The 16,454-nt window shown below is 42.1% G+C and overlaps 2 protein-coding genes across 2 annotated transcripts; one reads left to right on the top strand and one right to left on the bottom strand.

The window, feature by feature from the left end:
* The first annotated feature begins 3,423 nt into the window (after positions 1-3,423).
* On the top strand, positions 3,424-6,914 carry dtymk (deoxythymidylate kinase (thymidylate kinase)). The gene is made up of 5 exons (XM_076278845.1): positions 3,424-3,655; positions 4,013-4,121; positions 5,657-5,747; positions 6,039-6,236; positions 6,487-6,914. Exons 1-5 carry the CDS (start codon positions 3,526-3,528, stop codon positions 6,595-6,597), a joined length of 639 nt encoding a protein of 212 aa, XP_076134960.1. The 5' UTR covers positions 3,424-3,525; the 3' UTR covers positions 6,598-6,914.
* atg4b (autophagy related 4B, cysteine peptidase) lies at positions 6,641-15,455 on the bottom strand. The gene is made up of 13 exons (XM_076278844.1): positions 15,362-15,455; positions 14,327-14,428; positions 14,126-14,197; positions 13,771-13,869; positions 13,440-13,541; positions 13,167-13,239; positions 12,958-13,037; positions 12,099-12,310; positions 10,484-10,562; positions 8,949-9,094; positions 8,280-8,336; positions 8,016-8,109; positions 6,641-7,679 (listed from the first exon to the last, which is right to left on the bottom strand). Exons 1-13 carry the CDS (start codon positions 15,369-15,371, stop codon positions 7,606-7,608), a joined length of 1,200 nt encoding a protein of 399 aa, XP_076134959.1. The 5' UTR covers positions 15,372-15,455; the 3' UTR covers positions 6,641-7,605.
* Positions 15,456-16,454: the final 999 nt, after the last annotated feature.

Genomic DNA, 16,454 nt, shown 5'->3' with positions numbered 1-16,454 from the left:
ACAAGAAATATAGATCAAGGACAGTGGTGTCTACATCCCAACTGTTCTCACTTGAGACGCTGAACATGGAATTGCTGATTCAGCCATCAACAACTTTTACCAAAATGAAGACACCCTGGATGGGAAGCATACAACTCATGTTATGGCATCGTTGTGTTCCGAAGAGGCCAAGTCTCCACAGCAGATAAATGCCTATAGCACAGGTTCCACAGAGGTCCCTCACCACCTTAAACATGTTTGATATGAATGGAGATAAACTTTACAGGTACATTTTGTCCATTCTTTTGTCCATTCTTTACATTCAGGGTGTCTTCATTTTGGTCAAAGTTGCTGATGGCTGCATCAAAAATTCCATGTTCAGCAACTCCAGTGAGGCCAGTTGGGATGTAGACACCACTCTCTGTCCTTGATATCTGGTCTGCTGCAACAGATATGACAAGTGCCTGACTTCTGTATAGGAAACACAGTACCCCATTGCACTGAGCTCATTGATGACTGTCTTACTACCAAACTCATGATGTATCAAAATGGGAAGTCCCAGTGTGATTGGCGTATGAATGTGACAGCTCTGTTCAATGAGATCATGACAAATTGCGATAACACACAGATTCTCCTTTGAAGCTGGGTCATCATTAACCTGACTCTCGCTAGATGAATTTCGTTCCGCCTAGCTCCACTCATCCATCTGGGATCGATCCATTGGAGTGGTGCTTCAGAAGGCTGGGCCTTATAAAAAAATCCTTGCATAAGATTGGATAAGCCACTTGTCCGTCATCTATTGACGTGCTACTTCAACACTCACATCGAAGCCAACACGTGACGCTGAGAACAGTCTCACAGTCGCTTCTACGCTATGTCACATCTATGAAACTCCCGCCCTGCGTCCTGATTGGCTCTACCATACAATCTCGTGCTGAAATCACTCTCAACGGAATCGATCCCAGATGGATGTGAGTGGAGCTAGGCGGAGCTAGGCGGAACGAAATTCATCTGGCGAGAGTCAGGTTAGGTCATCATCACATGTTTGGTAATCTCTGTGGGCATGTTAATCAACACACCAGTTCACAAAGTAATACAGGATGTTGGTTACATATTTGCTGCATTGGAAACATAATAGACAGTCACTGCTGACATATTACTCACTGTCATACTCTACCTGATCCATGCTCTTCCTCAATATGTCTGCAGTCCTGTGTAATATTTGGATTTTATGTCTGTGAGTTTAGCAGCTTCCCTCAGTGCACAATATGGTCATACTATCTGAGCAGATCAGATCTGACTGTCTTGGACGTGGAACAAATGCAAGCCTGTCTTTGTGCTGTATCAGCTTTTCCTTTAGTTTCCAGGATCTATATTTCTTGTGTTGAACTATGGACACACCTTTTTGTTCAGCAATGGTCTTTAGTATGTTGTCATAGCTATCAGTCGAAGAATTGAGTCCTCACTTTCATATCTTTGGACAATACTGTTTTATCAATGTCTTCAGTGAGCTTAATAAAGGCTTTGTTATAGACATTGGTCTGCTTTTTTTATTCTTTTCTATGGCTGCTGTTATATTTCGTTTAGATATGTAGTGTGCAAGGCACATTTTATGGTATTTGGCATCATATGCAAAGAGATCTGGGCATGAAAGAATTTGAAGATGTACATCTTCATCAAGCCTTTCAGAAGCTGCCCGAAGGACCTCATCTCTGGTACTGGGGACAGCCATGGCCTACCGGTTAGGGGTTCGGGCATGTAACCGAAGAGTTACCGGTTCGATCCCCGACCCAGAAGGAAAAAAAGGAAAAAAGGCGGGGGAAGTGATTGAGCACTACTCTCCCATGCCCACATCCACAGTGCCCTTGAGCAAGGGACCTAACCCCTCACTGCTCCCCGAGCGCCGCTGTAGTAAAGCAGCTCACTGCTCCGGGTTAGTGTGTTCTTTACCTCATTGTGTTCACTGTGTGCTCTGTGTGTTCACTAATTCACGGATGGGATAAATGCAGAGACCAAATTCCTTGTATACGCAACTATGCTTGGCCTATAATTTACATTGCGCCTGTACCAGTCGAAATGGCTGTCAGAGGTTCTGAGCTGGCCTTCCCACAAATAAAACAATCTCTCCGTATTTGAAATGATGTTGTATCAACTCAGCCTTCTTGGTGCAGATGTGCTCTCACTCTCAACATTTGCAACTTGCTGCTGCTCACTGATATTTGTCTTAATGCAGTAGTTCACTCTACATGATATGAAACTTTGATTTTGGAGGAAATATCATCTGTATATGGAGCCAGAGTTTTATGGACATCACCATCTCACTCTCTGCTGAGCAAGGGTAAGTATGCGTTGGAGGCTTTCTACTGTGGGGGTTTGGACATAGGGATCTTTTTTCTTAAGCAGTGTAGGCTCTACTGTCCACTGCTGGTCTGGACAGACAAAAGCTAACAATATTATTTTCCATTATTCAGTAATGACATGACCAAAACAAAATTCAAGTAAACAAAATAAATATTTTAATAAAGGTGTTCCATCCCAATGTTAACCTGATTCAATTGGATCTGTGTTTAATATGAATTGTTTAATACTGGGACATATGAAATATATAATTATTAAATGTAAATATAGAGCAGCACTTACCTTATGTAACTTACCTTGCAGTAACAATGAATTTGTCAACATTCTTCTCACCACTGATAATGTCATTTGGACTTGAGACTGTATTTTGCCAGTGTTCCTTTTTCTTTAATTTTGGACACCTCATACATTAAGTGACAGAACACCCTAATTCGTCATACTATATTTACATATTTGGTATTGTTGGATTCAGTACAACCCCACCTTTCCAACAAGCCATCATATGTGTTTCTATGATAATCCCTGGCAAAGCAGCCACAAAGTAAATGAAAACATTCTGCATATATATACATTTTTTGCATGTCCGCTTATTTTAGGTGTATGTTTGCATGTCTCTACTCATTCCATACATCAAGATATTCACATCCAGTCTTTTCTAGTAGGTAAATCAACTTCCTGACTATAAACATGCCAAGTTTCAAAGGTCTCAGAGCTTGTGTGATTGATCTGCACTAATTTATATGCCTTAACTCCAATACGGACAGGCTATATTTTAGTCCTTTTTTGGTTTTGGGGTGTATAACAATATCTGTTAATTTAACAATCTTAGCAGTAAAATATTTTTAGCCAAGAATCCATTTCATATATGGGAGACCTTAGAGATGAGGAAAAACATTGTTGGGTTTAGTTCTACCTCCGGTAGGGGTATCTAAAAAAATTGGGGCCATTGTCACTAGTCTAGTAAGGAAACCCTAGATGGCGTGTTTTCCCAAAAGTGGATCCATAGCAGAGACCTCTTTAGAGACCGCTACTTTGACACAGTGAAAAATATCTGTGAAACAGGATATGACATAGGAACTGTTTTTTGATTTGTAGCAAAGAGCGCGCGCAGCAGGTATTTGTCCTACATGCAAGTGGGCCTTCACGAAACGTTTTTTAAAACGGCCTAAACCGACTTTCTATACGAAAATGACTTACAGAAGAGGTGCTTTAATTGTGCTCGAAGGAGTTGACAAGGCTGGAAAAACTACGCAATGCAAGAAATTGGTTCAAGCATTGCAGCAAAGCGGAAGACCAGCAGAGATGATGAGATTTCCCGGTAAAAATCTTGTTTGGCTCCATATCATTGTTTTAACAGTTAGGAAGGTCCCTGAGCTATGTTAATACAGTATAATCTTACATCATGCTGTCTATGGTCTAAATACACAGATTACTGTTTTAGGTTGTGGCTTACTGCCGATATCCCCTTTGCTAAGTCCATTTATCTTTAACACTTCACTTCTCCTAGTTCACTATGCTTTGGCCATGATGTTATGGCTGAGAACAAAAGTTTATAGATAAGTTATCTGCTTTCCAGAATAGCCTTGCTATAGTGTCAAGACTACTACACAATACTTTCTCTGACTAGATGACATACTAATGTGCAATTCCGTTTCATTTTTGCAACACGATACAGACAGAACTACAAAGATTGGTCAGCTGATCAGCTCCTACCTGGAGAGAAAGAGCAACTTGGAGGACCACACTGTTCACCTGCTGTTCTCTGCCAACCGCTGGGAGCTCGTGTAAGACTTCATATTCCACTGTTTTCTTGGAGTTGTTGGAAGGTGGCTTTATGGCTGATGACCTCTGTTGGTTTAAACTTGATGAACACACTGTTCAGTGTTGTGTGAAGGTGTGATTTAAGAGTAGAAACTATATCATGTTGACATCTTTCTACATTTCGGCATTCATAATAAGACGCTGATTAAAACTTCCAACTACTTCAGCTAATCCCAGCCATTTTGAACTATTGGACACTTCAGCATACTGTCCAAACCATACGTGGCAAGTGCACTAACAATCTGCTTGACCCCATCTAGTCAATCTCAATCACAAACGAAAATTGCATGTATCCTGAACCAAACATAATATATATATAATATGCAGACTCAATGCAGCTGGTCATGAAGATGACTGACTACTTCATGACTGCGGTATATAGCCAGAGGGGTACACTCAACAGGTACATGCTGAACTCATCATTATTGTATATTAGATAGATCGAGATAGATAGATACTTTATTGATCCCCAAGGGGAAATTCAAGGTCATGGCGATGGTGCAAATAAGTAAGTCCAACAGTGCAAGAATAAAGTCTAGAGACCAGCATAAAATAAATGTGGACATATAAGAGAGTAGGCAAGGTAATATAAGAAGAACTATATCAGTGCAAGAATGGGTTGACATAATAGGGTTACAGCCAATAAACAAGTATTGATTATAAAGCATTAAGTGAAGGTATAAGTGTGGCCACAATCCGGCTGTGGGATGGAGGGTTATGCATATGTGCCAATATAGCACGCAAACAGTGAAGCAGTAAGACAGTGGTAAAAAGTGGCTAGTGGACAGACAGTACACAAACATGGAGAGGGTGGAAAGGCAGACAGACTATGCGGAGAAGTCTATCTCTCCTCTTCCTATAAGTGAAGCATTGAACAGTTCAATAGCCCTTGAGACAAATGACTTCCTCAGTCTGTTGTGCAAGGCAGTGAGCGAAGTCTCCAGACTTTTGACAATTTGACAATTGTAATTCAATTCATATCAATTGTGATATGTGGATTAGCATCACAATTGGACCTTGAAACCTCTGATAACCTCTAAAATCCAGAAAAAAGAACAGAAGGGTTTAAAACAGCTAGCTAGTTCTGCACATTCCCCTCTGTGTCTAATGCAGTGGTTCTCAAAGTGTGGGGCAGGCCCCACTAGTGGCAGATACATGGCAGGTGGGGCGCGATGAAGTGGAGGAATTTTTGTTTTTGTGCCCATTGTTAACAATGCCTTTCTTTTTTGACAAGATCATACATTCAAAACAAAATAATCACACACAAACATAGGAGTCATAAACAGACAGACATATGAATAAATGAAAATAACATTTTGAACTAGCGTAACAAGACCGTAAATATAACATGGAGCCGAAATGCGGGGGGGGAAATTACCATTTTGCCTGGTTGATAGGGTCATGTGGGGTTTGTAAATTCCCCACCTCCAAAGTGGGGAATGATAGAAAAAGTTTGAGAACCACTGGTCTAATGTGATGGTGTGGTTCTGCTCAATAGACCAGAGATTAAAGAGAAGCTGGAACAGGGAATCAGCCTGGTGGTGGACCGCTACGCATTCTCTGGAGTGGCATTTACCAGTGCCAAACCGGTGAGTGCCCTCTGGATGCTCCTGATGTCTGATTTCTTCAGCTCCAATGGATGCACAAGTATATATTTGGCAATGTGGTTAACAGTGGTTTAAGTCAACATCCCTGGACAGTTAGTTTGAACCACACAGCTGTATTAGTTAACTTAAGTTTTTACATCAGTAGCAAAGGAATTGTATACACGGCATTAATCGAGCCAAGTATAGTGTGTAGTTTGTCATAATGTAACTGCTCGCTTTTGTAAATCACTATTCCAAATGAGTGACTGTTCTGTACATGCCGTTTGTGTGCAGGGCTTCAGTCTGGACTGGTGCAAATCCCCAGACGTGGGGCTGCCGAAGCCAGACTTGGTGATGTTCCTGAAGCTCAGCCCCTCTGAGGCAGAGGGCCGTGGGGAGTTTGGGACAGAGCGGTACGAGACCACCGTCTTCCAGCGGACTGTCCAGAGCAGGTTTGAGCAGCTGATGAAGGACCCTTCAGTCAACTGGCAGGTAAGCTGCTTGCTACTTTGAGTGTGACACCTGTATGCCTTCTAGATGTGATTGCAGTACATACCCACTACATTTTTGTTATTTGCCTGCACTTTCTTGGCTGGGCACACCAGTTAAGAGCTATAAAGACATGTTAAGATGTAAAAAAAAAAAATAGAAATGTGAACATTAAACACTTACTACCTATTTGTATTATCAAAGGAATGAGTAATGGGTTGTCCTAATCTGTTGATGTTCTGACCATTGTCAGGTTATTGATGCAGCCAGGACAATAGAAGATGTCCACACAGATATCAAGGAACACACAGTGAATGCCATCAATAAGGTGGAGGAGCAACCTCTCGGAGAGCTGTGGAAATGAACTGGAGACACACTGCTTATCGCATGCCGGATGCGCTAAGCTCTTAATGTAGAATATTTATTACATGTGATTTATTACATCCAGATTGCAGACACTATCTACTGTACATAACCCACTGCTGCTCAGCAAAATGAAGGGAAGTCAGAAATCACCTATTCAACAGGTCCACTGTGCTTCTTCTTTCTCGTTGACAACTCATGACCAACAAATGAAGAACTTTTAACTTTTTATTTCATTTTCTTAACTTTTTTTTCTCATTTTTATTCCTTGTATTTGTCATATGCACAGTTAGAGTAAATAAATAATTTTAAAATGCACATGTGTACAGAGATAATTGACAGAATAGACATAGTGTTTCATTTACAAGTGATAACCTACTTGGTTGATAACAGCTCAACCAAAAACTTTATCATTCAAGAGTGTTGATACAGATTTGCAATATTAGCAACTTATATCAAAACAATAGCTCACCACGGACGGTGTTTTAATTTTGTTTAACTAAAGTTATTGACAAAACACCTCAAGTTGTGTTATGGCAATGAAGCACTGGCTGCTGATGAGAGCACAGGGGTAAGGGAGGGGAAAGGCACCTGTATCACTTTAAAACAATTATTCAAAGTGTTAAGACTTTAAAAAACAATAATAATAATGGATGCAAAAGAAATAAGATGAAGAAAAACGAGCTTGGTATGCACGATTACTCCCTGCTGTGCCTCTCTCTGCAAACTCTGGCCACCAGAGTCCAGATGGGCCACAGGGAGAGAGAACGCAGGCGGACGAGCTGTCGAGACGAGAAGCTGTGTTTCTTTTTTGGGGGGGATGCGTGGGACTTTTTGCTGGACAAGACACTGCAGACTGGCCTCTATAGTCACCAGTGGTTTATTTTTCCTCCTGCTCATCCGGTGTGAGGGTCTGGCTGGCTGGTTGGCCGGCTTCCCTTGATCACAGCAAAGAAGAGAGGAATCCTGTTCAGCGTGAAGAGTGCAACAGCGTTCCTCTCGTCCTTCTTCACAAAGACAGGATTTCAAACTCCTCGTCCTCCGAGTCAAAAAACCTCTCAAGCCGATCTGAGTCCGAGAAATCTGAAGGGATTGGAGCCACACAGACAAATTAGCCTTTTTAAAACCTACCTCTTGGGAGATTACTTAAATTAACCTACAAGGAGCCTTTAAGACTACAGGGAATGAAAACAGCTGTGTGGATGACATAAGGGCAATAAGCATTTGCTACAGCTTTCGTATGTGCAGAATAATACTCCTGTTCACAGATTATGCATAACAGTTAATTTCCTGCCAAGTGAAGTATAAACTCAAAAAAAGTATTTTGGAGGGAATTCATATATATATGGCAAGGCACAACGGAAACTGAATTCTTACGGAAGCTGAATGATAGGATAGTCATTATAGTGCAACACAAACCTGGAGTGAGATTGAGCACATCGGCGCTGATGAAATGAGATGGCTGGCTATCCACAAGTTCAAACATGGGCAGGCCTCCTTTACAGCAGGAGAGCTATGGAGTGGAAAACAGTGCCTTACTAAGACATTTCATTCAACAGCTGAGAGCACCCAAACATCGCTGGCACTGCGTGTTGGTCTCTGGTTATATATACAAACAGTGCTGGAAGAATAGAATGTTTAACACTCTTCTAGAGGGAGAGAACCAACACAACAAACTCTCACCTTCCGAATGTGAGCACACCAATCGTCAAACTCGTCCTCTGTTCTGCAGAAGAAACCCTGCAATGCAATAATGTGTCAAAAGTTTTATGCCACTCATACTGACAAAAAATATGATCTACTGTCCTGATGCTTAGTTATTCCTCTAACTTCCTCCAAATTTGTTGATGTAAAGGTGAAGTGCAATTGCACACTACTCTAAAACTAGACACCACCCCAAGTCCTAACTCCTGGGTGTAGTGTGCATACACATGCATTGTACACTTTTTTTTTTGTTTTTTTTGGGGGGGGCTTTTTTGCCTTTAGTTGGACAGGACAGTGGAGAGTGACAGGAAGCAAGTGGGAGAGAGAGAGATGGGGTGGGATCGGGAAATGACCGCAGGTCGGATTCGAACCTGGGTCCCCATGGGCACTCGGACCCGTATATGGTACGGGCGCTGTAGCCTGCTGCGCCACAGCGCCCCCATGCATTGTACACTTCTGAAGCCATCCATTTCTCCTCACGCTGCATGCGGTCACATGTACTTCTTGCTGTAAAAAGCCATGCCCTGACCTTACACTACACAGCAAAGAACACCGCTCCTGCTGTGCACAGCCAGGAACTGTACACTGGTAGCGCTTCACTACTCGCAGATCGTGAACTTGGGCCCTGCAGTTGAGCGTCGTCCTTACCGCGGCGATGGAGGGGTCAAGTTCACAGATGTGCATGCGGCAGGGTGGGTGCTGGCAGTGGTAGGAGTCGTCGGGCACCTGGCTGTCGTCGCTGGGATCCACTGCAGGCTGGGTGGTGTGGGGGTCCAGGTAGATCAGCTCCTCACCTGCAGGGAAGGACACCGCAGACACCAGGTAAACAGTGAGTTTCTCTTAGAATTTACCGTACAGTGTTTCCCACAGAATTGAATTCTATTTGTGGTGGTAGGTTTGCAGGATTAACTTGAATGCAACAGTTTTTTTGCAAATTAGCGCAGCGTGGTTATGACGCTAACCAGATTTAAGCACAATTTAGTACAACCTGGAAAATCATTGTGTGGTGGTCAATGTTGATATTGTGGTGAGCCGCCACAAATAAGTCAATGTATGGGAAACACTGCCATACATTAAGACTAATGAAGTCATTTACTGGATTAATGTATCCAACGCAACTTTTAGTAGTGTTCCTGGACACTGAGCTCATGAGCTCGATATCATGGTCATGACAACCCAGTAGTGACACTAATGTTTGTAATGTTAATGCTGAACTAATCTGCTGAAAATATTGAGGACACACAAATTAAGAAGAAAAAGCAAAATAAACAGAAATTAGACAAAAGAGCACATAATATATGCATAAACAAAATATGTGTGCATATTTATAAGGGAAATATGCACATGGGAAAGCTAAAAAAAACCTGTCCATTCTGTAGAATTCATATCCATGCCAAATGGAAAGTAAAGTGTTAAGTATAAGAGGCAGCCTCTCTGTGTGCCATATTAGCAGCTTGTAATAATAACACACACAGTCTGTCCAGGTTTAGAAAGTCATCACACATGGTGGCTGACTGCATCTTTATTTGGTCTAAATTTAGGGAATGGGGGCAGATGCAGCTACACCTTCGTGCAGGTGCAGAATAAAATGCAAAATCATGTGGTATAAAAAAACAGAAACACCTGCACAGAAACTGCTACTGAAACTGGGACAAAAATATGTGCTATATTATCTGCACACTGGAAACTACCTTAGATAGTTTCACATGTTCTCTAAATGGATCTTTTTACCCTGAATCATCAGGCAATCTAAACCTTTTTTATTTGCTTCTAGCCTACTAATGGATATGAAAGCATTTTAATGACCACTGGACACCCAGAGGGTAGGGGAAGGGGCAAAGGCTAAGGCATGGAAGCTGCTCTAGAGGGGGATTGCAAACAACATCTGAAAGCTTCAGTGCTACAGATTCATTTTGTGCTCTCTGCTTCACATCACTTCTCATCTTTAATCTTTGCAATTTATGCGATGAACAGAGGTTAACCACTGTCCGTCACTGTGGTTGTTGAATATAACTGGGGTATTGAGCTACAGCAATCCACATATATCCCTGATGAATGGGGCTTGAGCAGACCCACCAAATCAGGATCACAGCTATGTGTTACTGAAGTTAGTGCTAGCATATTGCTGTAATCTAACAAACTGGATCTTCGAATGTGTGGAGGAGACAGTGAATGAAACTCACCCACAAATCCAATAAAGTAGTGTGCGCTGTTTGGCTTGCCTCCAATCACTCCCAGAGACTGAGGCGACATAAAGCATTGCTGATGGAATAAAGGAAGGAGAAATATGATGCGTTAGCATTACGTACATTAAGGTCCATGATTTAGAAGGCCACTTCATTCACTAGCATTAAAACAGTTCATAGAACAATTCATACTGCACCAAGACATGAAAACCTTCCAGTTTACTATAAACATTAACATATGGATGCATCAGCTGTCACACATACACAAACACAGACCTGTTCTGTTCCCAACATATATTACCGGTACTCATCATCCTATACAAAACACGTTAGTCATGGCCAGATGCTCTGTTAAAGCAACTGCAGAGGCATGGCATTAAACTGGCATGAATTAAATGCTCTCATACTGTGGGCCTCTCCCCCTGAGCTCAGCACAGTGCCTATATTCACAGACTTCACTGAGCGGGAAGAGTTTGGGTATTATAATGTGTGACTGTCATTAACAACTGAGTCATGTGCAAGAAGACAGTGGGCATTGGTACCCAGAAAAAAAAGACTTTTTGTAAAGGATACCGAGGTCAGATATCCAGAGCAATAATGACAGATAGGCTTGTATTCTGTGCAGGCTTAAACTGGTCCCTACACCCTGAACTATCATGCAAAGCTGAGGTACTGTTTTGGGCTCTTTGTGGTCAAAATACAGAACAGAGGGGTGATTACATGGAAGGTCTCGATATTATTGCAAGTTGGAAGCATTTTCTTTTTCTTTGGAGATTTTCATGTATTTTTGGTTATGATCATGTCCAATTCTCACCAAAGGCCATGCAAGAAACATGAATACAAACGGTATGCACAGGAATTGAGATACTTTTGTAACTAGAATTTATGTAAGAATGGCATGGTTGACATATCAACATTCATACATACAACAAAAAGTACATAATCCACAAAGTGGAGACCAATCAATTCACCAAATCAATACTCCCTTTACAAAGCCAAAGAAGAAAAGGCTATGGGGAAAAGGCACACAGTTATGCTACCATGCAAGTTAAACTGCTTGCAGCATTATTGTCCAACAAAGCAGTCAGTGTTTGGACAGTGAATTCCTCTGGAAATGCCAAGTTAATTTAGCCTAGCATAACCAGACACCACCAAGAGCTAAGCTAGCTGTCCACAAAAGGGCTTTGGGAGCTGCGTGTTCTGCCCAAGTTCTCAAAACTGTACCTCCACATCACTTCCTGCTCTGCATCTAAGCTAAGGTTGTTTTTTTGTGATACAATTATGAGTAAGACTACAAACACAAAAAACACCACCACAGATGCAACCCTGCTTGCTTTGAGCACACCAGCCCAAATCCAATTACACTCTACCCTTCCAAGCTCCTGACGTGAAGACACATGTTAATTGGCTGGAATAGTGTATGACTCGGTCTGTGACGCTTTGCTTTCCCATTCACAGAGCCAAGACTGCGCCTGAACACTGGTAAACTATTTGAGAGTACACAGTGGAGACAGAGCTAGGAATGTAAGGAGATTTTTGCTGAAAAGTGAAATGGATTACAACCCAGGACTGCACCTTCTAGGTTCCTCCAGTCCCCCCGCGGTCATCCTACCTTTAGTGTCTCGATGTAGGCCTCGTTGATGTCGGTGAGGCCCAGCCGCAGGGGGATGAGTAGCACCAAGGGCCTCCAGAGGGCCGTCTCCTCCTCCGCCAGGGCGCAGGCCCCTTCTAAGCAGCCGTTCAGCTGGCGTGCACCCGCACCCGCCGTTGCCCCCTCGGAACAACCCGCGCCGTCAAAGTCCAGCCACGGCATGCACAGCTTCTCTATGTGTAGGAGAGAACATGGACACACATCAGGGACAAGATACATGCAGAATCCTATTTAGAACACAGACAATGCATTAAAGGTTTATCTTTGGCAACTAATGCCCCATCAATATGAAACTGTGTAGTGCACCTAAAAAGTTGAATTGTTTGCTTCCCCTGTGGGTACCACTGACACATCAAAGCAGTTTTAGTGCTGCCATAATGCTATAATATCAGAGTCTTTCAGCAATGGAATATAATAGTGTGAAGAGACTGCATGTAAGTATTACCATCACTTTCACCACAGGAAAATTCACTATACTGTGGGCATTCATGCCCCCTATGTTGAGACCTAAGGCTAATGGCCACGCCAACCAATTTTCCCTAATGGTCCCTATGGGACTAAACACATCTTTATAGGCCCTCCTTTGTCTCTCGGGTTCTGAAGGGGGGTCATGTGACAATCACCTCATGCCAACTGCTGAATCATGGCAGACGTTTAGTGAGGCTCTGGGGTGCCCTAAAAAGCCCAGATGCCAGTGCTCTGTTTTTTAAATACAGAGTTGTCAATGCACACAAATTCCTATATTCTCAGAGGACAGTATATGAAATGAGTCTGTGTTTAAGTTTGCAATCATTTTGCGAAATGACAGGGCTGTGCTCACTTATTTCCTCAATGACCACCGTGTTGTCCATGGCAACGTGCACAGCCATTCGGCTCCATGAGTCAAACACAGCAAGCTTCCTGTGGAAAGAGAATGGAAGCCTGAATCCTTTAAAAATTAACTGTCCATGCTCATACAGCCCTCAATCACGATGTTCCTAGGAGTATAAGGTGATGACCATTTAGCCCCAAGTTAGGCAAAGTACTTACTTGAGTACCTGTGCCACTGTGTTTGGCCCATACCACTGGCCAATGGACTTGCCCTCCCCCACCCCCATTTGCGCTGCAACACAAAACATGGAAACAAGTCCCTGAACTTCTAATGTCCTAGAGAGTGTGCATACTCAAAATGACCAGACAGTCAGTCACACAGGCTTACATACTAACATATACAAAAGGGCACACCAAAACAGAGGCAGCCTTCTATTGTGACTTTCGCAAACTAATGTGGTGACAACAAAAGTTTCCAGAGCATGTACAAACCGATCTGATGGATGGAGTAATAGCTGTCCTTCTTGTCAATAAAGGCGTTGAGAATACTGCTGTACTCTTCTCTCTGTCGCTGGCCTCTTACCCACCTCCAGTCTGTCAGGACAAAGGGCATTCATTACGTCATCACTGAAGCAGAGGCCTACGTAGCCATCCTCAATGCCAGCCAGTATACACATCATTGCACTCAACCTCACTTTGGAACAAACAGATTCAAGACAAATTAAGGATTAATGAAACCATATGAATGAGAATAAACTTTTATCTCATGCATGACTGGCCTGAGGTGGTGGGCCTATTTGACCTGACCGCAAGGCAAACTTACCTCTGCCTAGATGTCGACGAACTAGGGCCTCACCAAGGATCATCTGCCCACATCGCAGCATGCACCCCCAGCCTGTGTCAGATGTGGGTCCTGTTCCTCCTGAGTCAGGATTGAGGTTTACACAGTCAATATGTTTATTTCATATAGTCAGCACAAATATCAAGCAATACACTTATTTTTAAATGACATGGCACAGTTCACTTTTTAATGCTATCCTTTATTCATAAAATATATATTGAAGCTCAGGTGGATTTAGCACCCTGTTGAAACTACACTAAGGTGTTGAGCGTGTTAGTCCGTTTTTTTCACAGTTCACTTTGAGACAGGCAGTATGGTACATGATGACAGCACTTACCAATTGGGGGGAAATTCTTTCTGTATGTAAGCCACAAACGTGAAGCAATGTCGGAAAGAAGCTCATCCTTCTCTGTAAATTGAGACAAACAAGACAAAGCTTTCAACGTCATTCTTGTGGCCTGGGGGTATGGGGATAACCTGAAAGACGTGCTGGTCTTTAAATTATGTTTCCATCATACTGTTTCTTGTTCTTTGTCACCTGTGAGTGCACTGAACTGCTTTCCTAGAATCCACACTGGCTCCGACGTCTCAGGAAACTCTTCAAACTCTCCAAAGCGAAGGGTGTCATATGTGAGAGTAGCTGAAATATTTGAGTAGCTTACTTATGAGATTTGAGTAGCCTACTTATAAATGAATAAAATGAACAATTCTAGTTTTCTAGTCAAAAGACAACAGACAAAATGAACACAAATGAAAACATTAAGGATCAAGATGCCACACATTCAAAAACAGGTATCCTACCATGTTAGCCATCCTAGATTGAGCAATAGAGAAAACATATAGGCCGACACTTGCTTTTTTCAGAAGACAGGCACTACCACAACAAAAGAGCGCACCCGAATCGATAAGTAATCAACTGTTAAGGGTGGTGTGCTTTTAAGTCTGATACAAAGACTGAAACTAGTCTACAGATAGCTTCCTTTGGAGTGAACATGTGTGATTATGCAGAACCGTTTTAACAAAATACCATAAATGTTCAGCCTTCTGCAATTCCCTCACACACGCGAGCATGTAACTTAAACTGTCACTACAGAAGATGCAGAGTAATGTCAATACAAGGACACCAACTGGGTCGATGAGGTTAGACAAGTGGCTGGGTCTGACATAGCCTACACAAGTTGTTTGGTTATGATGACAGCAGCCAGCTCGGTTGCTGAATATGGCACAAGACGACCATGATAACTTCATACAAAAGGCATTCTTTGACCTTAACAATCTAGCCATTCGAACGAATCTTTACTCTATTTGCACCAGACATCTTCCATCTGGTTGGCAGTCACTATCCAGAGGAGGCTGACTAATGTAGCTATAGCTACAAAGCTAATGTTAGCGTCAGCTCCAGCACAGCAGGGTAATTCCAGACGGCTCACAACAGATAACTGGCAGTGTTGTGGAATGCAGCTAGCAGTTACACAGTAACGTTACAGCAATTCATGCGAACAAACTCTGGCTACAATGTTGTAAGACGACCTTGTAAAAATGTTTAGGAATTGTTTTATCTGGGATGTCTTACCTGCATCCATCCCGACAGCGATTCACCCTACCTTGATGGATTCAATATATTCAATTGCCCAATAAAAACGAGTATTTACAGTTACCCAAGTCAGTCTCCAATCACTACAATCATTTGGGTGGGGCTGTTACTGCTGGCCAATCGAAACGCCGAACAGTAGTGATGTAAAAGGAAGCAAAAACGCAACGTTGTCAACAGTTTTGAAATGAACGATCTGATTGTACTTTTTTTAAATAAAATGTTAATGGATTCATATGAGTGGAATACATATAATATTAAAAAAACATTCATCGTGTTTATGATTGAGAACAACTAGACAAGATTAGCACAGAATACGCCCAGATAAACAGGAAGTCTCAAGGAATTCGGTCAACGTGTCGCGTGACAGTCTGTTTACCTCGAAAAATATTGCGCAAAAGTCAGGAGTTGTCTGCAGGAGGGCCTATTTCTTCTACATGTTAGCGTTTCATCATAACTTGTATAAAGTTATTCGATGTAGGCTAGGCCTGCATTATTGTTATGACCTAACCAATTGTAAAAAAAAATCTGTCATACTTTTTAAGAGGGAAACACTAGCCTATATTTAAAGTCGCTGTGACAGAGATTGCACACGGATTTAAAACTATGGTAATTGATGAGAGCATCTTAATAAATAAATAAATAAATAAATAAATAAAGTAAACCCAAACATTAACCACAAAACACCGCATCCATATCAGTCCCACGCATGTTGTTGTGGGAAGGAAAGTGTGGAACAGAGGATGACTCCTTTAGATCTCAGCCTAATGTCATAGCCTACATCCCACAGTGGTGTGTGCATATGTCAACTGCCCAAAGTTAGTTGGTTAGCAAAGCCTGTAAAATCTTTACTGTGTAGGCTACATCCATATTAAATAGAAGGAAAGAGAACTGTTCATTTAGCTTACATTATAATTTGTAATATATAAATTACAATATGTTTCATTCTTTTCTTGTCACTTTTGATTTCAAACTATTTCTTCCCAGCCTGAGGAGTTTTGGGGCCATCATTGTTTGTGCCTACTTATATGCTGCTCAGCCTAAAGTCATTTCAATTCTAAGTCATGTTAGCCAA

Source organism: Alosa pseudoharengus, unplaced genomic scaffold (assembly GCF_046254945.1).
Source record: "Alosa pseudoharengus isolate Yale_2024_CS ecotype anadromous, Long Island Sound unplaced genomic scaffold, YU_APseudo_1.1 YU_APseudo_1.1_scf_11, whole genome shotgun sequence".
Taxonomy (NCBI): Eukaryota; Metazoa; Chordata; class Actinopteri; order Clupeiformes; family Clupeidae; genus Alosa; species Alosa pseudoharengus.
This window is presented reverse-complemented; position numbering and strand designations above follow the sequence as displayed.

What these genes read in the sequence shown, in the direction of transcription:
- dtymk (XM_076278845.1), top strand. Translation starts at nt 3,526, where the DNA reads ATGACTTACAGAAGAGGTGCTTTAATTGTGCTCGAAGGAGTTGACAAG. An exon ending in AGAGATGATGAGATTTCCCG is followed by an intron (nt 3,656 to 4,012) that starts GTAAAAATCTTG and finishes AACACGATACAG; the next exon opens with ACAGAACTACAAAGATTGGT. An exon ending in ACCCTTCAGTCAACTGGCAG is followed by an intron (nt 6,237 to 6,486) that starts GTAAGCTGCTTG and finishes GACCATTGTCAG; the next exon opens with GTTATTGATGCAGCCAGGAC.
- atg4b (XM_076278844.1), bottom strand. An exon ending in AAAGAATTTCCCCCCAATTG is followed by an intron (nt 13,870 to 14,125) that starts GTAAGTGCTGTC and finishes ATCCTGACTCAG; the next exon opens with GAGGAACAGGACCCACATCT. An exon ending in TTACTCCATCCATCAGATCG is followed by an intron (nt 13,240 to 13,439) that starts GTTTGTACATGC and finishes TTTGTGTTGCAG; the next exon opens with CGCAAATGGGGGTGGGGGAG.